At 45.4% G+C, this 23,589-nt stretch overlaps 1 protein-coding gene and 3 non-coding genes across 5 annotated transcripts in view; all 4 read left to right on the top strand.

Annotated features, from left to right (window-relative positions):
* The window catches only part of DEK (DEK proto-oncogene), a 57,686-nt gene that overhangs the window by 2,966 nt on the left and 31,131 nt on the right, over positions 1-23,589 (top strand). For both annotated transcript variants that reach the window (XM_068236960.1, XM_068236961.1), the window contains exons 2-4: positions 6,689-6,851; positions 18,182-18,280; positions 22,628-22,737. In XM_068236960.1, coding sequence (XP_068093061.1) covers positions 6,698-6,851; positions 18,182-18,280; positions 22,628-22,737 — 363 coding nt within the window. In that variant the 5' untranslated portion in view covers positions 6,689-6,697. The remainder of the gene's footprint in view (positions 1-6,688; positions 6,852-18,181; positions 18,281-22,627; positions 22,738-23,589) is intronic.
* LOC137520069 (small nucleolar RNA SNORA57) lies at positions 3,990-4,121 on the top strand. Its single transcript, XR_011021415.1, has one exon. It is a non-coding gene; the product is annotated as a small nucleolar RNA SNORA57 (small nucleolar RNA).
* On the top strand, positions 16,283-16,414 carry LOC137520066 (small nucleolar RNA SNORA57). The gene has a single exon (XR_011021412.1). It is a non-coding gene; the product is annotated as a small nucleolar RNA SNORA57 (small nucleolar RNA).
* On the top strand, positions 19,444-19,575 carry LOC137520068 (small nucleolar RNA SNORA57). Its single transcript, XR_011021414.1, has one exon. It is a non-coding gene; the product is annotated as a small nucleolar RNA SNORA57 (small nucleolar RNA).

The raw sequence follows: 23,589 nt of genomic DNA, 5'->3' as shown, positions 1-23,589 counted from the left end.
ATGGAAATTGGTCAGATAATCACTCAAACAAATTGATTGGACTTGCTGGAAATCGATCTGGCAGGTAAATCTGCTGATGAATTGTTTGGTGTGGATCCAGCTATGTGACAGTGCTGCTTGCTGTGGGCAGATGCACATAAAGCTAGATTGGTAAGGTTAGCCAATAAAACCTATACACTAACCTCGAATACTGATGTTCTCCCAAGCTTAAAAACTTTTCTTCCAAACCACCAGATGATCAACTGTATGGATGCATAATAATAAAACGTTTGAGTTGTCTGAAAGCATTAGGATTCCTCATTTCTGCAGAATGGTGTTTGAGTGTCAGTGTGATCATTGTCTAGTGTTACATACCATAATCAAATTTAGGATTATCTTTTTGCCCCCCCCCCCCCCCCCCCCCCCCCAGGAAATACTGTGGTCAGAATTGAATCTTTGCAAAAAAAAAAAAAGATTTTACTGATTTGAAAACCTGGTGCTGGTTTGGGGACCCAGGAGGAAACCTCATAGGGAAATTCAACTGTGATTGGGTGGAAAGCTCCCTCTGCTAAGTTTCAGATAGAACTACACCAACACTATTTGGCCAATCACAACGCTTTGCTGTAGACTCAGAGGATGCTGTAATTGGAGAACTTTTCTCTGAGGTTTCTTGCTGGGTCCCTAGCACCAAAATGTTTCTTTCTGCAGAAATTTAAATGCATTTGCAGTGTCTGGACACAGCAGAATAAAACACCATTGTGAAAATCAGGGCTGTGGAGTTGGTAGAAAACTCGCCAGACTCCTCAGTTTATGAAACCTCCGATTCATGGTACCCAAAATTGCTCAGACTCCTTAGTCTAATACATACCAGGTCTGTGGAATTTGGTACAAAAATCATCAAACTCATCAGTTCATGAAACCTCTGACTCCAGGTACCCTAAATAACGGAGAGGACAACGAGCAGTATCAGGAAAAGGCAATTTAGCCTACCATGGACTTCATTCATTTGAGGGGAGACTTAAAGGAATACTGTAGGGGGTTGGGGAAAATGAGTTCAACTTACCAGGGGCTTCTAATGGTCCCCTGCAGACATCCTGTGCTCGCGCAGCCACTCACCAATGCTCGGGCCCCGCCTCCGGCTCACTTCTGGAATTTCAGACTTCAAAGTCTGAAAACGACTTTGCCTGCGTCGCCATGTCCTTGTTCCCCGCTGATGTCACCAGGAGTGTACTGTGCAGGCACAGGCCATACTGGGCCTGCGCAGGTACGCTCCTGGTGACATCAGCGGGAACGAGGACACGGCAACGCAGGCGCAGTGGTTTTCAGACTTTAAAGTCTGAAATTCCAGAAGTGAACCGGAGGCGGAGCCAGAGCATCGGTGAGTGGTTGCACGGGCACAGGATGTCTGCGGGGGACTATTAGAAGCCCTGGGTAAGTTCAACTCATTTTCCACTGCCCCCCTACAGTATTCCTTTAACCACCTTTCTCTTATTATACCTAAATCCATAGTGGTGTTTCATGTTTGGATTTGGCATCTGCTGTTTGTTTTATTTTTTTGTCACATTATAGGGCAATGCCTGTTTTTCTTTGTCGTTTTTTTTTTATTTTTCTTCTGTTAAGAAATTGCTTCCATATGTTCTCTAGCATCAGGTGCAGCCAAGAGAGAACCGGTTTCCCACATTCAGATGTCTTGAGACTTCTCATTTCTGCAGGGAATTTTACTTGTAGTAATTAATTTCCAGACTGTCTGTACATGGGAAAACCTAACTACAATCTTAACCATTTCAGCCTGCAGGGATTTTTCACCTTATGCATCAGAGCAATTTTCACCTCCCATTCATTCGCTAATAACTTTATCACTACTTATCACAATTTATTGATCTATATCTTTTTTTCCGCCACTAATTAGGCTTTCTTTGGGTGGTACATTTAATTTTTTATAAATGCATTTTAACAGGATTCATAAGAAAAAAAAATGGAAATTCATGATTTCTCAGTTTTTGGCTAAAAAGTTCAGACCCTTAGGTAACTATTTGTCTTTTTTTTTTTTTCTCCATTAAAATTTTTATTTGGGTAATATTTTGGTGTTGGAAATAAACAGTTAATTTTTTGTTATTATATGTGTAAATTGTAATGTAAAAAATATGTAGATGTAGTTTTACAATTTGGCCACAGGATTGCCTCCTTGAATTTTTTTTTTCCCCTCCTTTTGCTTCTCGCTAAGCGGAAGCACAAGGGGGATGCGGAAATTTTTCTGGGCAGAAAGACTGAAGACTCTTGCAAGAGTGCTTCGGTTTTTCTGCTAGGAAGACGGATCGGTGATCGGGAACCATGTTCCTGTTCACTGATCCCAGGGCTACTGGGGGACACCACGGGTGCGCGCCCACGATCGAGCGCGCTGAACCGCAGCAGAGCAGTGAGCTTCACGTCCGGGCGGCAGAAATAGTTAAAATGTCCAAGAGGAGCTTTTATATTTATAAAGCACTAGCTGATGACCCAGCGTTGCCTGGCTGCTATGTATTTGGCTGGTGATGGCTCCATTCACTTTTCCTAACGCTCAAACACTCAATGACCATGTTTGTAAACTTTGGGGTCCTTGGCATCAATTTGTATATTCCCGTAGAAATCAAGCAAATGAGAGAGGCTGTTTGTGGCTCCACCCCTCTCCAGAATTTTGATCTAATTACTAACTGTAGCAGGTTTGAGACATCTGTTATTAACAGTGTAAAAATGGCAGCAATTTAAAAATTCCCCTTGAAAATCAACAAACGAATTTTGATTGGCTATTATAGGATCCATCCACTTCCCTTAATATTAATCAGTCACCCAGTGATCATCTGGGCAACGTTTGATAACCCTGCCATTAACAGTGTAAGAATGGCTGCCGTTTATAATTTCCCAGTAAAAAAAAAAAAAAAAAAAAAAATGTTTTGGCTCCGCCCACTTTTTTGTAACCTTGACAGTCACTCAATGACCAATTTTGTGAGCTTTGGGGTCTTACCGTGTTTCCCTGAAAATAATACACTGTCTTATATTCATTTTTGCTCCAAAAAGTGTGCTAGGGCTTATTTTCAGGGGATGTCTTATATTGGCACTGCATGATATGACCCATGCTGGCCACCTCTTATTGCTGCTCATTGTAATGTCACAGTGCCAATCAGGCACCTGTCATGTCATCCCTGCACACAGTTGATAAACCTGCGCAGTCCGCTCCGGCCCACGTGGCGGTGATTGACAGCGTCGCTCGCGCAGGCGCAGTACAGAGCGACCTGGAGGTCGCCCTGGGCTCTGCGCTCCCTCCTGGCGAAATGAATTAGACCGCCAGGAGGGTTGAGAGACAAATTTCATGTTACATACTTTCAATCAACAAGATTGCAATATGCAAATTAGAGGAGTCTGAGTCGAGGAGTCGGTGGAATCCTAAACTGAGGAGTCGGAGTCAGTGGATTTTTGTACCGACTCCACAGCCCTGATTTTTTATTTTTTTTCCCCTGGTTTTTGTCCGCTAAACCTAGCTGCGTCTTATGGTCAAGAACGTCTTCTAGTCTGAAAAATACGGGTAATCGTATTCCCTTCAGTTTCCACTTTTTAATGGGAAATTTACAGTCATTTATTTAGACTTTACTTAGCTGAGGTCCTGTGACCCTAAGTTAACAAACCTTTCCCAGAGTACCTTTTTTTTTTTTTTTTTTTTTTTTTTTTTCCTTCTCTCCTTCTTTTTTAATAGGTGGTATGTATCCAGCGGGCAATCGGGGGTGCCGGCAGACGATACCAGCTAGCGTAGTGCTAGCTAGTATCTAAAGGACATATTTTAATAGATGAATTCTGGGGGGTCCCGATCGCCAGCAAAACCTCTGCAGCGGCATGCCCGACAGTGTCGGGTATACCGCTAAGGAAGTTAAGCAATGTATTTATTAGTACTCAGTCAGTACACATTTGCCTGTTCCAAATACCCAATAATTGCTCCATAGTTTTTTAGACCCCAAACACATAACTGTTATTTTTGTTATCCTCCATTTCTTGGCATGCAGGAGATTGCCTGTACTCTTGTGTGTTATGTACAGAGGTAAATAAACTCAGTGCTATGTCTTCGGTGCCAGCTCCTCCATGAGCTGGTTCTATCCTCAATCACTGGGACATCATATTACAGTTGTAATGTATTACTTAAAGCAAGGTGAATGTTTCAGTCCACTGAAGTGCAGCTTTGAGCAAGGGGAAATCATCAGCGGTTTTCCAGTTTGTGCATGTTCTCATTATTTTTGTTTTTAAGTGAACCTGTAGTGAGAATCAAAGTTTCACTAGGGGTTATTTGCCTCATGAGGGGGAAGCCTCTGGATCCTAAAGAAGCTTCCCCCATCCTCTGCATTAGAGGGGATCCATCGCTGGGACCCCTGAAGATTTTCTTGTTGGCATGCACACTAGCAGCTTCCTGCTCAGACTCCGGCGCAAATAGCCAAGCCTGATTGGGTTCACTCTACTGTGCTGGGGCAAATGCCACGCACCTGCTTAGTAGAGTGGACCTGATTGGGATCAGCTATTTTAGCCGGAGCACAAACGGGAAGCCGCTACTGCACCTGCATGCAATGGATATTTTGGTTTTCGTCCAGGTGTCCCACCACAGGATCGGACTGGCCGAAAAGGACAGGGGTAGCCTCATTAGGATCCAGAGCTTCCCCCTCCCTAGGTAAGTACCTCCAAGGAGCACTTTTTTTTTCCTGATAGGTGTTCTTTAAAGTGGTATACTCCCAAAACTACTATTCTGTTACATAAAAGAACATTTGACATCAATCCAAGGGCTGCTCTTGTGTACTCTTAGCTACAGGTAGTCCCCAGTTAACGAACGGGATAGGGACTGTAGGCTCCTTCTTAACCAGAATCTGTTCTTCAGCCGGAACATTGTGCCATCTTTGTCCCCTGTGCCTCCAGTCCAGTGTCCCCCTCTGTGTCACCCCTGCCCTCTGTACCTACTCATACAACTTTAAAAGTTTTGACTTGTTCCCATGGAGACACAGAATCCATGCCGTTCGTAAGTCGGGAATTACCTGTACTTAGAAATGAATTTTACATTAGCCAGCACTGCCTGCGGGAGAGGGGAGGTTTACTACTTATGCCGCTGTGGCTAGACAACCTGCTCAGTGTCTCCTTCCATGTCCCTCCCATGCTTCGTACTTCAACCCGGAGGGAGGAAGCATGGGAGTGATGTAGAGTGCATCGTCTAACAGCGGCGGCATGGGTAAGTTAACCCCCTTCTCCAGCGGGCGGCGCTGGCTAATTTAAATTTCCATTCCAAGTAGCGAGTACGTAGCTACTCAGTAAGAGCAACCCTAATCAATCCCACATTCTCTCTACTTACAAATATTTGTTTGCACTGCAGCAAGTAGGAGAAAGCCTTATCTTTAGTCAGGATCAAATGTGGTAATTACTCGCCTCCTTTTTTTGCTTAAAGAGGCACTGTAACAAGAAAAAGTCCCCTGGGCGGTACATCACCTCGGGAGGGGGAAAGCCTCAGGGTCCTAATGAGGCTTCCCCATCCTCTGTCCCATGGGGGTCTCGCTGCAGCCCTTCAAAGCCGGTGCGACAAATCCAACAGCCTGTTCAATATATACCTTTCCAGGCTCCAGCGGGGGCGCTGCTTCGGCTCTTCTGACGGAGATAGGCGGAAATAGCCGATCTCTGTTGGGTCCACTCTACTGCGCTGGAGACTTGCGGCTGCGCAGTAGAGTGGTCCGACGAAGAGCGGATACTGCACTGGAGCCACGGAGGTAAATATTTACATCTCTGCTGCTCCTGGAGGATTTTCACCGCCACCGTGGGACTGAGGAGGACGGCGGAAGCCTCAATAGGATCCGGAGGCTTTCCGAGGTGAGTACCCCCTAGTTATTTCATCACAGATTCTCTTTAAGTGACTCAGCTGTTGCCAATCTGATGTGTCTTCAGCAGAGGGAAGAGGCAGAGGAAAGAAACCTACAAAGCGCTTTAGCAGCAATTATTACATTTGGTGGCGACTAGAGATAAGCTATCTTCCGCTCTCAGCAGAGAAAATACATTTTTGTACACAGAGAGAATATGTGGGATTGTTCGTTCCGAGAACAGGAAAGAGAATGGCTACCGACGTCTGGATCCGCCTGGAGTTGAGTAAAAGCTCCCGCTGCGCGCAATACTCTGCTTAGAGCTGCTGATGGCTAGCCTGAGCTTAGCTCGGGATTACCGTCACGGTGGTTAATGCCTGTCTCTGGGCAGAGCACGCAAAAAACCCCGCAGGGATAAAAAACTGATGCCTCTGGACCCCGATCCTTCTTCTTCCAGCTCTTGTCTCCAGTCCCAGCAGTAACATTTGGGTCCTTTTTAGATTTGATTACTATGAGACTCCTTCAAACCGTGTTAACAGTTCAAAACTCAAAAGCATTTCTGGTGACAGAAAATGAAGTTGCTGCTGCAATCAACGGAGTGGGACAAAGCCCTTCTTTAAAATATGTGAATTTCACACTACTGCTCAGCTTGCTATGTCTCCCATGTTCAGCCCCAGATTTTTGGCAACATATGGGGAAGGTGGAAGCTTTTGTACACATGCTAGATTTTTGGCTGGGAAAGTCCTTAACTGCCCTGGTCAGGTTTATCTAGCTTGTGTACACAGCTTTAGTTGTAATTGATATGCCATGTGTGACACTGTGATTTCAAGCATTATAATTGTGAGTTGTATTTCATTCAGGAAAAAAAAATGTCTGATGCATCAGATCCTCTGAATAAAGAGGAGGAGGAAGAGGCTCTTGAACAAACCACAGAGGAGAAAGATGTAGACGATGCTGCAAATGGTAGTGAAGATGGGGAAAATGAGGACGACGAAGATGAGGAAGATGATGATGACAAAAAGGGTATGTGTATTTAACCACTTCGGGACCACAGTCTTTTCGCCCCTTAAGGACCAGAGCCTTTTTCTCCATTCAGACCACTGCAGCTTTCACGGTTTATTGCTCGGTCATAAAACCTACCACCTAAATGAATTTTACCTCCTTTTCTTGTCACTAATACAGCTTTCTTTTGATGCTATTTGATTGCTGCTGCGAGTTTTACTTTTTATTATATTCATCAAAAAAGACATGAATTTTGTCAAAAAAATGACTTTTTTAACTTTCTGTGCTGACATTTTTCAAATAAAGTAAAATTTCCTATACATTTGAGCGCGAAAGTTATTCTGCTACATGTCTTTGATAAAAAAAAAAACATTCAGTGTATTTTTATTGGATTGGGTAAAAGTTATAGCGTTTACAAACTATGGTGCCAAAAGTGAATTTTCCCATTTTCAAGCATCTCTGACTTTTCTGCGCACCTGTCATGTTTCATGAGGGGCTAAAATTCCAGGATAGTACAAATACCCCCCAAATGACCCCATTTTGGAAAGAAGACATCCCAAAGTATTCAGTGAGAGGCATGGTGAGTTCATAGAAGATTTTATTTTTTGTCACAAGTTAGCGGAAAATGACAGTTTGTGACAAAAAAAAAAAAAAAAAAAAGTTTCCATTTCTTCTAACTTGCGACAAAAAAAAATGAAATCTGCCACGGACTCACTATGCTCCTCTCTGAATACCTTGAAGTGTCTACTTTCCAGAATGGGGTCATTTGTGGGGTGTGTTTACTGTCCTGGCATTTGGGGGTTGCCTAATTGTAAGCACCCCTGTAAAGCCTAAAGATGCTCATTGGACTTTGGGCCCCTTAGCGCAGTTAGGCCGCAAAAAAGTGCCACACATGTGGTATTGCCGTACTCAGGAAAAGTAGTATAATGTGTTTTGGGGTGTATTTTTACACATACACATGCTGGGTGGGAGAAATATCTCCGTAAATGACAATTTTTTTATTTTTTTTACACACAATTGTCTATTTATAGAGATATTTCTCCCACTCAGCATGGGTATGTGGAAAAATACACCCCAAAACACATTATACTACTTCTCCTGAGTACGGCGATACCACATGTGTGGCACTTTTTTGCACCCTAACTGCGCTAAGGGGCCCAAAGTCCAATGAGTACCTTTAGGATTTCACAGGTCATTTTGAGAAATTTCGTTTCAAGACTACTCCTCACGGTTTAGGGCCCCTAAAATGCCAGGACAGTATAGGAACCCCACAAATTACCCCATTTTAGAAAGAAGACACCCCAAGGTATTCCGTTAGATGTATGGTGAGTTCATAGAAGATTTTTTTTTTTTGTCACAAGTTAGCGGAAATTGATTGTAATTGTTTTTTTTCACAAAGTGTCATTTTCCGCTAACTTGTGACAAAAAATAAAATCTTCTATGAACTCGCCATTCTCCTAACGGAATACCTTGGGGTGTCTTCTTTCTAAAATGGAGTCATTTGTGGGGTTCCTATACTGCCCTGGCATTTTAGGGGCCCTAAACCGTGAGGAGTAGTCTTGAAACCAAATGTGGCAAAATGACCTGTGAAATCCTAAAGGTACTCATTGGACTTTGGGCCCCTTAGCGCACTTAGGGTGCAAAAAAGTGCCACACATGTGGTACCGCCGTACTCAGGAGAAGTAGTATAATGTGTTTTGGGGTGTATTTTTACACATACCCATGCTGGGTGGGAGAAATATCTCTGTAAATGACAATTATTTGATTTTTTTTACACACAATTGTCCATTTACAGAGAGATTTCTCCCACCCAGCATGGGTATGTATAAAAATACACCCCAAAACACATTATACTACTTCTTCTGAGTACGGCGATACCACATGTGTGACACTTTTTTGCAACCTAGGTGCGCTAAGGGGCCTAACGTCCTATTCACAGGTCATTTTGAGGCATTTGGATTCTAGACTACTCCTCACGGTTTAGGGCCCCTAAAATGCCAGGGCAGTATAGGAACCCCACAAGTGACCCCATTTTAGAAAGAAGACACCCCAAGGTATTCTGTTAGGAGTATGGTGAGTTCATAGAAGATTTTTTTTTTGTCACAAGTTAGCGGAAAATGACACTTTGTGAAAAAAAAAACAATACATATCAATTTCCGCTAACTTGTGACAAAAAATAAAATCTTCTATGAACTCATCATACACCTAAAAGAATACCTTGGGGTGTCTTCTTTCTAAAATGGGGTCACTTGTGGGGTTCCTATACTGCCCTGGCATTTTAGGGGCCCTAAACCGTGAGGAGTAGTCTTGAACCCAAATGTCTCAAAATGACCTGTGAAATCCTAAAGGTACTCATTGGACTTTGGGCCCCTTAGCACAGTTAGGCTGCAAAAAAGTGTCACACATGTGGTATCGCCGTACTCAGAAGAAGTAGTATGTGTTTTGTGGTGTATTTTTACATATAACCATGCTGGGTGGGAGAAATATCTCTGTAAATGACACATTTTTGATTTTTTTTACACACAATTGTCCATTTACAGAGAGATTTCTCCCACCCAGCATGGGTATGTGTAAAAATACACCACAAAACACATTATACTACTTCTCCTGAGTATGGCGATACCACATGTGTGACACTTTTTTGCAGCCTAGGTGCGCTAAGGGGCCCAACGTCCTATTCACAGGTCATTTTGAGGCATTTGTTTTCTAGACTACTCCTCACGGTTTAGGGCCCCTAAAATGCCAGGGCAGTATAGGAACCCCACAAGTGACCCCATTTTAGAAAGAAGACACCCCAAGGTATTCCGTTAGGGGTATGGTGAGTTCATAGAAGATTTTATTTTTTCTCACAAGTTAGTGAAAAATGACACTTTGTGAAAAAAACAATAACAATCCAATTTCCGCTAACTTTTGACAAAAAATAAAATATTCTATGAACTCATCATACACCTAACAGAATACCTTGGGGTGTCTTCTTTCTAAAATGGGGTCACTTGTGGGGTTCCTATACTGCCCTGGCATTTTACGGGCCCAAAACTGTGAGTAGTCTGGAAACCAAATTTCTCAAAATGACTGTTCAGGGGTATAAGCATCTGCAAATTTTGATGACAGGTGGTCTATGAGGGGGCAAATTTTGTGGAATCGGTCATAAGCAGGGTGGCCTCTTAGATGACAGGATGTATTGGGCCTGATCTGATGGATAGGAGTGCTAGGGGGGTGACAGGAGGTGATTGATGGGTGTCTCAGGGGGCGGTTAGAGGGGAAAATAGATGCAATCAATGCACTGGGGAGGTGATCGGAAGGGGGTCTGAGGGGGATCTGAGGGTTTGGCCGAGTGATCAGGAGCCCACACGGGGCAAATTAGGGCCTGATCTGATGGGTAGGTGTGCTAGGGGGTGACAGGAGGTGATTGATGGGTGTCTCAAGGTGTGATTAGAGGGGGGAAATAGATGCAAGCAATGCACTGGCGAGGTGATCAGGGCTGGGGTCTGAGGGCGTTCTGAGGTGTGGGCGGGTGATTGGGTGCCCGCAAGGGGCAGATTAGGGTCTAATCTGATGGGTAACAGTGACAGGTGGTGATAGGGGGTGATTGATGGGTAATTAGTGGGTGTTTAGAGGAGAGAATAGATGTAAACAATGGATTTGGGAGGTGATCTGATGTCGGATCTGCGGGCGATCTATTGGTGTGGGTGGGTGATCAGATTGCCCGCAAGGGGCAGGTTAGGGGCTGATTGATGGGTGGCAGTGACAGGGGGTGATTGATGGGTGGCAGTGACAGGGGGTGATTGATGGGTGATTGACAGGTAATCAGTGGGTTATTACAGGGGAGAACAGATGTAAATATTGCACGGGCGAATTGATAAGGGGGGGGTCTGAGGGCAATCTGAGCGTGTGGGCAGGTGATTGGGTGCCCGCAAGGGGCAGATTAGGGTCTAATCTGATGGGTAACAGTGACAGGTGGTGATAGGGGGTGATTGATGGGTAATTAGTGGGTGTTTAGAGGAGAGAATAGATGTAAACAATGGATTTGGGAGGTGATCTGATGTCGGATCTGCGGGCGATCTATTGGTGTGGGTGGGTGATCAGATTGCCCGCAAGGGGCAGGTTAGGGGCTGATTGATGGGTGGCAGTGACAGGGGGTGATTGATGGGTGGCAGTGACAGGGGGTGATTGATGGGTGATTGACAGGTAATCAGTGGGTTATTACAGGGGAGAACAGATGTAAATATTGCACGGGCGAATTGATAAGGGGGGGGGTCTGAGGGCAATCTGAGCGTGTGGGCAGGTGATTGGGTGCCCGCAAGGGGCAGATTAGGGTCTAATCTGATGGGTAACAGTGACAGGTGGTGATAGGGGGTGATTGATGGGTAATTAGTGGGTGTTTAGAGGAGAGAATAGATGTAAACAATGGATTTGGGAGGTGATCTGATGTCGGATCTGCGGGCGATCTATTGGTGTGGGTGGGTGATCAGATTGCCCGCAAGGGGCAGGTTAGGGGCTGATTGATGGGTGGCAGTGACAGGGGGTGATTGATGGGTGGCAGTGACAGGGGGTGATTGATGGGTGATTGACAGGTAATCAGTGGGTTATTACAGGGGAGAACAGATGTAAATATTGCACGGGCGAATTGATAAGGGGGGGGTCTGAGGGCAATCTGAGCGTGTGGGCAGGTGATTGGGTGCCCGCAAGGGGCAGATTAGGGTCTAATCTGATGGGTAACAGTGACAGGTGGTGATAGGGGGTGATTGATGGGTAATTAGTGGGTGTTTAGAGGAGAGAATAGATGTAAACAATGGATTTGGGAGGTGATCTGATGTCGGATCTGCGGGCGATCTATTGGTGTGGGGGGGTGATCAGATTGCCCGCAAGGGGCAGATCAGGGGCTGATTGATGGGTGGCAGTGACAGGGGGTGATTGACGGGTGATTGACAGGTGATTGACAGGTGATTGACAGGTGATCAGGGGGGATAGATGCATACAGTACACGGGGGGGGGGGGGGTCTGGGGAGAATCTGAGGGGTGGGGGGGTGATCAGGAGGGAGTAGGGGGCAGATTAGGGACTTAAAAAAAAAATAGCGTTGACAGATAGTGACAGGGAGTGATTGATGGGTGATTAGGAGGGTGACTGGGTGCAAACAGTGGTCTGGGGGGTGGGCAGGGGGGGGTCTGAGGGGTGCTGTGGGCGATCAGGGGGCAGGGGGGGGGGAAATCAGTGTGTTTGGTGCAGACTAGGGTGGCTGCAGCCTGCCCTGGTGGTCCCTCGGACACTGGGACCACCAGGGCAGGAGGCAGCCAGTATAATAGGCTTTGTATACATTACAAAGCCTATTATACACTGTTGCAGCGGCGATCCGGATGCCAGTAACCCGCCGGCGCTTCCGAACGGCCGGCGGGTTACGGCGAACGGGGGGCGGAGCCAGTCCCCGGCGGCTGATCGCGTCACGAATGACGCGATCGCCGCATAGCCACTCCCGCAGCCGCCCCCGCCGATGGGCGTATTGCGGTCGTTTGGGCCCAGACTTTGCCGCCGCCCATCGGCTGGGGGCGGTCGTTATGTGGTTAATTTAAAAGACAAAATCGAGTAAGGATTGGAAGCATCGTAATATGTGTCCAATAATCCATGTCGGTTTAACTACTTAACTCAAACTGTACGTACTTACGTGTCCAGTTTGACTCTCTTTAACTCAATTAGGATGAATCGGTACGTCATATCAATTAGCGGATGCGCATGCCTGTTTACGGCAGGACTTGCTTGTTGGGGATTAATAAATGGGAATCTGTGTTCCCTGAGCCAGTTTAAATGCCTGGGAATAAATGAATGTGGTTTCAATCAGGAGCCATGTTCATTCATAAAAGTAAAAATTAGTGTAAGAAAAAAAAACCCTCCTGGTAACCCAGAATAGTGCCATCTTGTGGCCCCCAAAAAATTAAAATAAAAAATTACTATACTTAACACTTCTAACTCCCCTGTATTTGCTTTCAGCTGCATATATTTTTAGTTTTATTTGTTGAATTTTCAACAAACTATTGGCCTAGGTAGGCCACAACATAGCTCAAGTAACCTAAGCACAGTCATGGTATATAGAGAATACAGAAATAAAAAAGCAAAATTAAAGATACGGAATCGGAGTGAACTGCTGAGAATAAGGGAATTTCACAATGGGACCAGTCAAAAAGTCAGCATAAAGGGGAATCCATTACAAAGAGAGTGTATAGTAAAATACGTCTTGACTAATAATAGCATGATATAGTGGTCAAAAAATGGAGTGAACACCCGACCTCCCCATTTTCTCAATCCATGGTGCCCAGACCTTAAAGTGTAACTGTCGGGCATTAAATCAAAAATCAATTCTTGATTTTTATCTGGTAAACAATAAGGATGCTAAGCTGGCAATCCAAAAGTTTAAAATCACTCTTACTTTTCTTGTAATGATCATTCCCCAGTTTACCTGACTCTTATTTGGTATGCGCAAAGGAAGTTGCAGGACATGCTAGGTTGTCCTTTATTGCTTCTCTACTTTCCCCTCAGACTTAAAGGGAACCTTAAAGAGTAACTGTCAGGCTGCAAAAGCTAATTTAAACCTCTATTCTCCTGTGTTAAACAGTTTAGAAGGAAGCCAAAAAGGCAATACTAAAGTTAAAAATCTCTCTAAGGGCTCGTTTCCACTATAGCGAATCCGCATGCGGGCACTGCATGCGGATTCACATACTTAATGTTAGTGGGTGGGGCTGTTTCCACGTGTGCGGCGGCGGCGTTTTTCGTTGCGGGGAAAATCTGCACGACAGGGTCGTGCAGATTCGCGTGCGGCAGGAATGCGGGCGAATCGCCGCTAATGTATTCTATAGGGAAATCGCATGCGGCTTTGTCATGCGGATTTCCCCGCGATTTCGCATGAAAGCCAATGGAATTTAACACAGGCAGTGACATGGTTAAATTCGCATGGCTCCTTACCATGCAAAATCGCGGGTAAATCTGCATGCGGAAACGCAGCCGCATGCGATTTCTTCAGCGGTGGAATCCAGGCGATTCCGCACCGCTACAGTGGAAACGAGCCCTGAGTTTTGATGTGTGCTTATCAGCAAAGCTGTTAGACCCAAGCTCTTAAGAAGCCGAGAGCCGCATACCATACAGCAAAGCATTCTGGGGCCCTCCCCTCGGCTGCTAGTGATAAGTTACAGGGCTCCTGTTACAAAAGCAGCAGCCCACAGCACTGAAAAAACTCCTGGCAGAGTACACTGCAGGAGTCCGCTATTGTTCCTAGCCACATGGCTAATTAATATTCACTGCACAGTAGTGTTTTACATTACTGATCTTTTGTGTGAGTGGAATCATCAGGAAGCAGGCAGGACATGACGACACATTTGACTTCATAGGAGACAGACAAACATGGAACCTGCAATGAGCTGTCAGGAGCATCATTCTCTGCAAATACTATATAAAGATTCTGTGAAATCCAAACGTGGACAGTGAAATGCATATGTAATGTAAGTACAGCCAATGTTTAGCTACTGATATATGTGTTTATTTTCTCTGAGACCCTATACCTAACAGCTCCTCTTTAACTGAGAGGGATATGGATGTTTCCTTTTAAACAATACCAGTTACTTGTCAGTCCTGCTGATCTCTTTAGCTGCAGCAGTGGCTGAATCACACACCTGAAACAAGCATGCAGCTAATCCAGTCTGACTTCAGTCAGAGCACCTGATCTGTATGCTTGTTGAGGGGCTGTGGCTGAAAGTATTAGAGACACAGGATCTGCAGGAGAGTCAGGCAACTGGTATTATTTTAAAAGGAAAAATCCACATCCTTCTCAGTTTAGGTTCCCTTTAAAGAGACACTGAAGCAAAAAAAATATGATATAATGAATTGGTTGTGTACTATGAATAATTACTAGAAGATTAGCAACAAGGAAAATATTCTCATATTTTTATTTTCAGGTATATAGTGTTTTTTTCTAACATTGCAGCATTCGCTAATATGTGCAGATTACACAACACTCAGCATTCAAAATGATTCTTTCAGAGCAGTCTGTGAACTAATGACCTCTCCTCTGGCAGAGAAAAAGAAAACAGTTGAGATAAGTCAGAAGACAGCCCTCTCCACGACTTTGAAAGTCGTAAAGCTTAATGGCTTTTTTTGCATAGAGATAACTGGAGTTTCTTAACTCTTCCTGTACTGGAAACAATTAGACTGATGTTTCTGTTCTTAAAGCAGTAGGATCAGCCATACTATGCCAGGGGGAAAAAAACACATAAGTAGATAAATACTTGATCTAGTTACATAACACATGTATTATACTGTCCACGTTTTGATTTCAGTGAATGTTATATAGATATAGAAAATTATGAGAATTCTGTTCCTGGTGGGGGCCATGTCTTTTGCCCACAGTTAAAGGACTTACGAGGCGAAATTCATAAAAAAAGTTAATTGCCTCATTGCAAAAGCAGACCTCAGGGCAGACAAACAGCACCTTGCTTGTCATTATCAGGTGCTTTATGAGCCTAATCCAGTCTTCATTACAGGTCCCTACCCTCCCCAGGGTCGCCTTATGAGAATCGCCACTTTAAAATTTTAAAAGTGTCTTGTGGGGGGGGGGGGGGGGGGTTTCACCACAGTATCAGCCCAACAGAGCCCCCTGATGATCAGTTTGTGAAAAGGAATAGATTTCTCATGTAAAAGGGGGTATCAGGCCAGCTACTGATTGGGATGAAGTTCAATTCTTGGTCACGGTTTCTCTTTAAAGAGACTCTGTAACTTGAAAAAGATCCCCTGGGGGTACTCACCTCGGGTGGGGGAAGCCTCCGGATCCTAATGAGGCTTCCCACGCCGTCCTGCGTCCCACGGGGGTCTCACTGCAGCCCTCTGAACAGCTGGCGACAGGCCCGACTGTAATTTCAATATTTACCTTTGCTGGCTCCCGCGGGGGCGCTAAGGCTGCATTCGGCTTGGAAATACCCGATCTCCGTCGGGTCCGCTCTACTGCGCAGATGCCGGAGACTTGCGCCTGCACAGTAGAGCGGACCCGACGGCGATCGGGTATTTCCGCCTACTTCGGAGCCGACAGCCGTCAGAGCGCCTGCGCAGGAGCCAGGAAGGTAAATATTACGTCACGGCTGTACGGAGGGCTACAGCGAGACCCCAGAGGGACTCAGGACGGCGTGGGAAGCCTCATTAGGATCCTGTGGCTTCCCCCACCCGAGGTGAGCACCCCCCAGGGGACGTTTTGCCGTTACAGTTCCTCTTTAACCTCCCTGGCGGTAAGCCCGTGCTGAGCACAGGCTATGCCGCCGGAAGGCACCGCTCAATCCCCGCTGAGCCGATATGCATAATTTTTTTTTTTTTTTTTTTTTGCTACACGCAGCTAGCACTTTGCTAGCTGCGTGTGCAATGCGATCGTCGCTATTCGTCTGCCACCCTACTCCAGATCGCACATAACTGTTATTTTTGCTATCCTCCATTTCTTGGCATGCAGGAGATTGCCTGTACTCCTGTGTGTTATGTACGGAGGTAAATAAACTCAGTGCTATGTCTTCGGTGCCAGCTCCTCCTTGGGCTGGTTCTATCCTCAATCACTGGGACACCAAATTACAGTTGCGAAGTATTGTTTACAGCAAGGTCAATCGGCTGAAGTGCAGCTTTGAGCAAGTGGGAATTATCTGTTTTCCAGTTTGTGTATATTATTATTATAATTATTAAAAGGAAACCTGAAGTATGTGCCCACACCATTTTCAAACTATCCTCCGGTCCCCCGCCGCAGCTCACTTTGTTTCTTCAGTTGCCGTCGGTTGCGCCTGTGCAGCCCTGGCTGCACACATCCTCGTTCACGCTTCCGTTGACTGGAGCTTCTTGCGCAGGCGCAGTAGAGATTTTCTTGTACTGCCCCTGCACAGGACGCAGTGGATGTCGACTTGTCGGTCGTTGAAAGTGAGCTGCGGTGGGGGACCGGAGGAACGTTTGAAACGTTGTGGACACAGGACGGCTGCGGGGAGCTGGCAGAAGCCCACGGTAAGTGAAACTTTTATTTTATACATCAGTTTCCCTTTGAAGGAGTCATCGGGCAAAGAATAGGAAAGCCAATTTACTTGGGGATTTCTCCAGCCCCTTGCAGCTGTCTGTCCCACGCCGACAGCTCCTTTCGCAGCCGCCGGACCAGGTTCCCCACAGGGTGTAGAGGACGACCTCGAGGTCGTCCTTGCGTGCAGCGCCGCTGTCAATCAAGTCCGTGGCATACTGTGCAGGAGTAGGTGTGCAGTACGCCACGGACAATGTGGGCTTGATTGACAGCGGCGCTTCATGCAGGCACCATGCGAGGACCCCGGGCAGGCGGCTGCGAACAGAGCTGTCTGCCTGGAACAGACAGCTGCAAGGGGCAGGAGAAAGCCCAAGGTAAGTAAATCGGCTTTCCTATTTGCCTGATGACTAAAAAGTTCCCAAGCCAAAGCTCGGGTACAAAATTAGAGGGAAACTTCTGGATACTATTGAGGCTTCCCTCCCTGCTCTGATGTCCCCCGTCACAGAGCGCAGCCCCCAGAAGATTAGCGATAATGCAATGTTACTAATCGCATCAGGGCCGTGCAGCTCCTCTTCCTCCAACATTGCTGCGCATGTGCCGCGGATCAAGGAGCGGGGGGCGCGCGCAGGACGTTCTCCGTAGATTCTGCTAATAAAAAGGTATAGTGTCATTTTCTTCATTTGGCCTCGGAAGTCAGTCTCTGGGCAGAGCACACAGAAATAAGTAAAATACCATCTTGTGGCTACAAAGAAAAATTCCTTTTAAAAATACTATAGTTATTAACCCCTTACTATAGTAGTTTCAAACTATAGGAAATGGAATTGGAGAAAGTGTTTTTTTTTTTTTTTTCTAAAACAAATATCGCCCACCAAAAGCCTAATTTGTGGTGAAAAAAAACAAGATATAGATCATTTAGATTTGATAGTTATGGCCAAAGGAATGGGAGGAGTGCTGAAATGTGAAAATGGTTGTGGCTAAACTGAATTTCTAGACCAATCTGTTCCTGCTTTCAGTATTAGAAATATTAGAACTGCCTTATTTATGCTTTGTTCCCTTTGTATATTTTACCTCCAACTTAAGGAATTCCTGTGAAGGGGTAGCTACAAACCCCATACTATAAAAATTAAACGTTTTATAAGCTATCCTGCATGTTGCCATAGTTCTCATAACTTATCAATGTACCAGAGTATACTCCCCAGCTTTCCTGCATTACAGGTGCATTCTAACTTAAACGGAATTAATTTCGGATGAAAATTTAATTTACTTTAGTCCTCAAATAATGTGTGTAAAAACGTTTTAAAATTGTTTTTTTATATATATTTTTTTTTTCCCCTCCAGAAAAGAGCCTTATTGTTGAGGGGAAAAGGGAGAAGAAGAAGGTGGAGAGACTGAGCTTGGAAATGTCTGTTGTAAGGAAGGAGCCAGTTGTAACTGAAGGTACTTAGAGATCTTAAATTTTATATTTTTCACCGAAGCAGGGGTTTGCTACGATGTAAAAAAGAATCTGTCTCTTAGGGCCGTTTTTCACTACACAGCTAAATCGCAAAATCGGTAGTGATTTTTAAATCGCTAGGGTTGCTACTAGGCCTGAACGATTTATCGTTTTTAAACCGAAATCACGGAAACGGCGATTCCGTGATCATCAGTGGGTTTTTTTTTTTACGATATCCCGCGCCCTCCCGCTCTACTTTCCCCCTCGCCGCTCTGTGTACAAGTCGCGGCAGCTCAGCGGCTCTCATTCCCAGCGGTTCGCCTGCAAACTTTATTCTCCCGCTGTGCGCCGCCTCTCCTCCTCCGTCATCAGCTCTTTTGGCTTCTTCCTCTGTCTAGCGTGTCATCAGCTGGGCGGGCGCCGGGCATCAGACTCCGCCCACAGGCTCTCACTCGGTTCCCTCTGCAGGACAGTGGAACATCAGAGCTGCCTCAGGTAGACTTTAGTGGCTGGAAGAAGCCGGCAAGTAAAGCTTTACTTTTATTTTACCTCAAAGCCTCCACACACGGGCTCTCACTTGTTTTCCCTCTCCCTCCATTGCTAGCTGGGCCTGTCAGTTAAAAATAGTGTGGCCAGCAATCAGGCTTAGAAAATAGAATTACAGGATCACAGTTCAGCGCCCGTCTCCTTTGCACAGTAGAATTCTGAATGAGGCTTACAGCCTGCTAAAGCTTCATTTGAAGAAAATCGTGGATTGAATCGAAATCGCAATTTCTGAGAGAAATCGTGCGATTCAATCTTTTCCTAAAATCTTTCAGGCCTAGTTGCTACTTTATCATAGAATTCATCATGAAAAGTATTTTCCAATATAGTGATTCGATTTGCAAATCGCAATCGCTTTCTGGAGTGATTTTAAGAGTGATAATGCAATGCAAATTAAAAATCGCATAACAAAATTAAAAATCACAATCACTATCGCTGGTGATTTGCGATTGCTAGTGGAAAAGGGCCCATAGGAGAAGTTTTTATATGTAAAAGAATACCTGAGGTTAGATACATTTTTAGTAATGTTTCTGACCTGGCTGTGGTGCCACCCTTCCAGGTACCCAATAATTGCTTTTAACTCCCTAGATTTTGAGACCCCAAGCACATAACTTATTTTTGCAATCCTCCATTTCTTGGCATGCAGGAGATTGCCTGTACTCCTGTGTGTTATGTACGGAGGTAAATAATCTCAGTGCTATGTCTTCGGTGCCAGCTCCTCCTTGGGCTGGTTCTATCCTCAATCACTGGGACACCATATTACAGTTGTAAAGTGTTGCTTATAGCAAGATGAATGTTCCAATCTGCGGAAGTGCAGCAGAGAACTTGCAAGAAGAGCTGATGCCTCTGAACCCTGACTCTCCTTCTTCCAGCTCTGTCTCCAGCCCCAGCAGTGACATTTGTGTAGTGTCTCCATCTAGTGACTAGTTGGCTTCTTTCTGAAGTCACACTTGTGCTTGGGTAGCAGCTAAGCTACTAAAGCAGAGTGCCAGAATCAGCAGCACAGGTGGCTGCCTTGGATTCTGTTAAATGTACTGCCATACAGCAGCATCTGGGAAGACTATGGAGGGGGGGGGGGGGGGCTGGGCTAGAGGGGCTGAGCTGAAGCATTACTTGGGCACCTGTAGCGTTCTGGTAACATGGGTGCTGCAATGTTTTAGTGTTGCACTGCGGTGTAATTTGGGTGCTTGCCGGTAATTGTTTGGCAGCCCAAATATCATCAGTGGAGGGGGTTTCAAGCAGCACAGGTATTGGGGGGGGGGGGGGGGGTAGTTAGGGTTGTGCATTGGGAGAGGAAATGTTTCAGTAAGAATACGGTTAGGTATAGCGATTGTAGAAATTATTGGTATTCTATGATAGTATTGCACAATTGTAGAATATTGGTAATTTTACCAATATACTAATATCGGCTATCCCCGGTGTCCGGATTACCACAGCATATGCAAAGAGTATCTGCCCTTGTTGTGCTTTAATACAAATATTTCTATTGAGTTCTGCATTTGAAATTAACAGATTTTAACAGCATTATTTATAATTACACCTTCTATGGCATGGGGCGCCCCATTTTTTGCAACAGACCAATTCTCGCTTGCAATAGGGAGGATTTTTATTGACCCACCATGAACCAATGATGATCCTTCTGCTAACGAGGAGTCCAGTTGGTCTCTTGCAATCCAGTGGGGAGCCCCATGCCTCTGCCAGACTCCGCACTCTATACAGTGTCAGTGTTCTCCCCACTAAGTAAGTAAGGTCACACTGTTTGCTACTGGGTGAGGAAGTAAAGTAATACAGAGGGAGAGTTACGCTGGGTCGGAAGAGGTTGGCACCAAGCTGCGTGAAGAGGGGGACATCTCTTTTGGGAAAGAGAGTAACATTGTGAACGCTCCCACAATGCTGCAGGCAGCACATTAGCGATTTTAAACAAATCACAACTGCAGAATTATTGCTACCATAAAGTAACACTGTCCTAGTACTTTGCTGATCACTGATAATCAGCAAAGCGCTGAAAAAACCCCTGAAAAGCATTCCAGTGTGAATGGGGCCTTGGTGCCATAGCCCTATCATCACATGCATGACTGACAATGACCAGATAACATTCACCGTGCATGCTATGTGCATGACTCCTGCTGCTGGACATGCACTAGGAGCCAGAGAAGAGTGCTGACTAACGAATCACACAGGCAGCACCAGAGGTGGTGAGAACCCCAGTAGGGACTTAGTAAAAACTAGGCTAATTTTAAGCACAGTGATTTATGAGCATACAAGTTAGATTGTGTGTACTAAGCATTATAAAGACAATGCAATTTTCTGTCAGAATGGACAGTCGAATCGATTATTTCTTACAGGTCTGATCTGATTCTCGATCGTTTTTCTGATTCATTTTGTATAGACGTGATTAGAAAAGCGATTGGGAATCAGATCGGACTTGTCGGAAATAGATTGGACCGTCAATCAGAGAAAATTGCATTGTTGTGAAATAAGCATAACAGCTGAGACCAGGCAGGCTAAACTGAACTTTTAGCCATCCATGTGCAGATTCTGAAAGCTGGAGAATCGGGGGTTAATTTAAACTAGGGAAAGACATTTGGTGTTAGATTACAAAGGTGTGTGTAGTGAGATAGGAGACTGAGTGAATGCCATGTACCAGACTTTTCTCGCAGCTGGCTGTAAACTGCTTGTTATATTTCTCATGACACATCCCTGGCAGTGTTTAAATGGGGTATATTTTAACTGTTGTAAACTCTCAGTGCTTAAAGGGATACTGTAGGGGAGTCGGGGGAAAATGAGTTGAACTTACCCGGGGCTTCTAATGGTCCCCCGCAGACATCCTGTGTTGGCGCAGCCACTCACCGATGCTCCGGCCCCGCCTCCAGTTCACTTCTGGAATTTCTGACTTTAAAGTCAGAAAACCACTGCGCTTGCGTTGCCGTGTCCTCGATCCCGCTGATGTCACCAGGAGCGTACTGCGCAGGCACAGACCATACTGGGCTTCTGCTATACACTCCTGGTGACATCGGCGGGAGCGAGGACACGGCAACGCAGGCGCAGTGGTTTTCTGACTTTAAAGTCAGAAATTCCAGAGGTGAACTGGAGGCGGGGCCGGAGCATCGGTGAGTGGCTGCGCCAACACAGGATGTCTGTGGGGGACCATTAGAAGCCCCGGGTAAGTTCAGCTCATTTTCCCCCGACCCCCCTACAGTATCCCTTTAAACATTTAGATTTTTTAATGAACCCACAGACACAATAAAGCTTATCTGATCAAGGGAAGGGAGGAGAGGAAGGGGCTTTGTGCTTCTGCACTGACAGAGCGAGAAGGAGGAGAAGAGCATCTGCCATTGCAGTGGCCCGGGAGATAACTTACTTACTCAGTATTCACTAGAAGGAATAGAGTCACAACCTCTCTGCTCCCTCGGTGTACGCCCCGCCCTCCAGCTCCTTCAAAGCTCCCGCGGTCAGACTCCTCTGCTCTGTGCTGTTCCTAGCTTTCCCCGCCCCTCTCCCACTCTGCTGATAGGAAGAATCTGAGGAGGAGGGGGAGATCATGTCTCTGACTGACAGCAGTGAGCTGTCTGCTCTGTGTTGACGCAGCCGCTGCCCGCTGAACTAAATAGAGAAGTGAAGAAGATGAAAGACCTTCAGCCAGCCGTGGAAGGAGGCTATAAATAACGTCCGGGCGGTAAAAGCATTTACCCGGGCGGCCCGCCCACTTAAAGGGCTCTAGGGAGAACACTGAGTGTCCCCCAAATTTCCAGAATATGTAGATGATCCTTATTGTACCACTATATTACTGAAGCTGTTTTGCCTTCCAGGAAAGGGTCAAAAGTTGTATGATATAGAGCGCGTTGCTTTCTTCTTGAAGAAACAGAAATGTGATCAGTTGAGACTTCTTCATCGTCTGCTTTTTAATCGTCTTGGCACAGTAAGTATATGTCCTGAACATTTTGTTTGTTAGACCTCTCTCTCTTTTTCTCTCTCTCTGCGCATGACATCATGCGCATGATGTAATGACATGCACAGAGCGCTCCCAGCCACAGACGTGTGCAACCTGGTCTGCACAGTAAAGCCTGACTCCAGCGACCCTGAAGAGGGTCCCAGGTGGCTTTTAGGTATAATGCAGGGGCAGAAAGGAGAACTGGGAGAGCGACTGGAATCGGGACAGGTTATAGTATATGCCTGCTCCAATGTTTTTATAGCTGTTGTATGCGGGTGCATGTAATAGCACGTACAATAAACACTTGTGGGAAAAGGTGTGTTTATATGCATAAAATAAAGTATATCAGGCTTAAAGTGGATGCGAGATGAAAAATAACTATAACAAGTAACTTGTCTATATACCTTTATCTAAAGTTTAGATAGTTTACACAGCAACTCTAACTGCAAACAGCTTCAACAGTATATGATTATTTCTTCCTGTGATGCAATCAGCGGCCATATTCTGTTTGTCACATTACACACAGGCAGCTGCTATGCATCTCCAGCCCTCAGCCTGTGAAAACTTGACTCTTCTCTCCTCCTCCCCATTGCCTCTGAAATCTCTGGCTAGTAACACCACCACCTCCTGCCCAGACTGAGCTCTCATAAGCCCTTGCTACATTAAAGTGCCAAGGCACTGGAGAAGCTGTGGGTGAGGCTAGTTTAGTTTATAGGGAATTAGAGTATTAAAAGAAAAGGTATTTGGCTTGAGGAATGCCGTATAAACTATATGAAAGGAACACAATTGTGCAGTGAGTAAAAGATTATCTCAGATCCACTTTAAAGTGTATCCGAGATA

Source organism: Hyperolius riggenbachi, chromosome 5 (assembly GCF_040937935.1).
Source record: "Hyperolius riggenbachi isolate aHypRig1 chromosome 5, aHypRig1.pri, whole genome shotgun sequence".
NCBI lineage: Eukaryota > Metazoa > Chordata > Amphibia > Anura > Hyperoliidae > Hyperolius > Hyperolius riggenbachi.
Note: the sequence above shows the minus strand (reverse complement) of the source record. Positions and strands in the feature narration are given on the sequence as shown.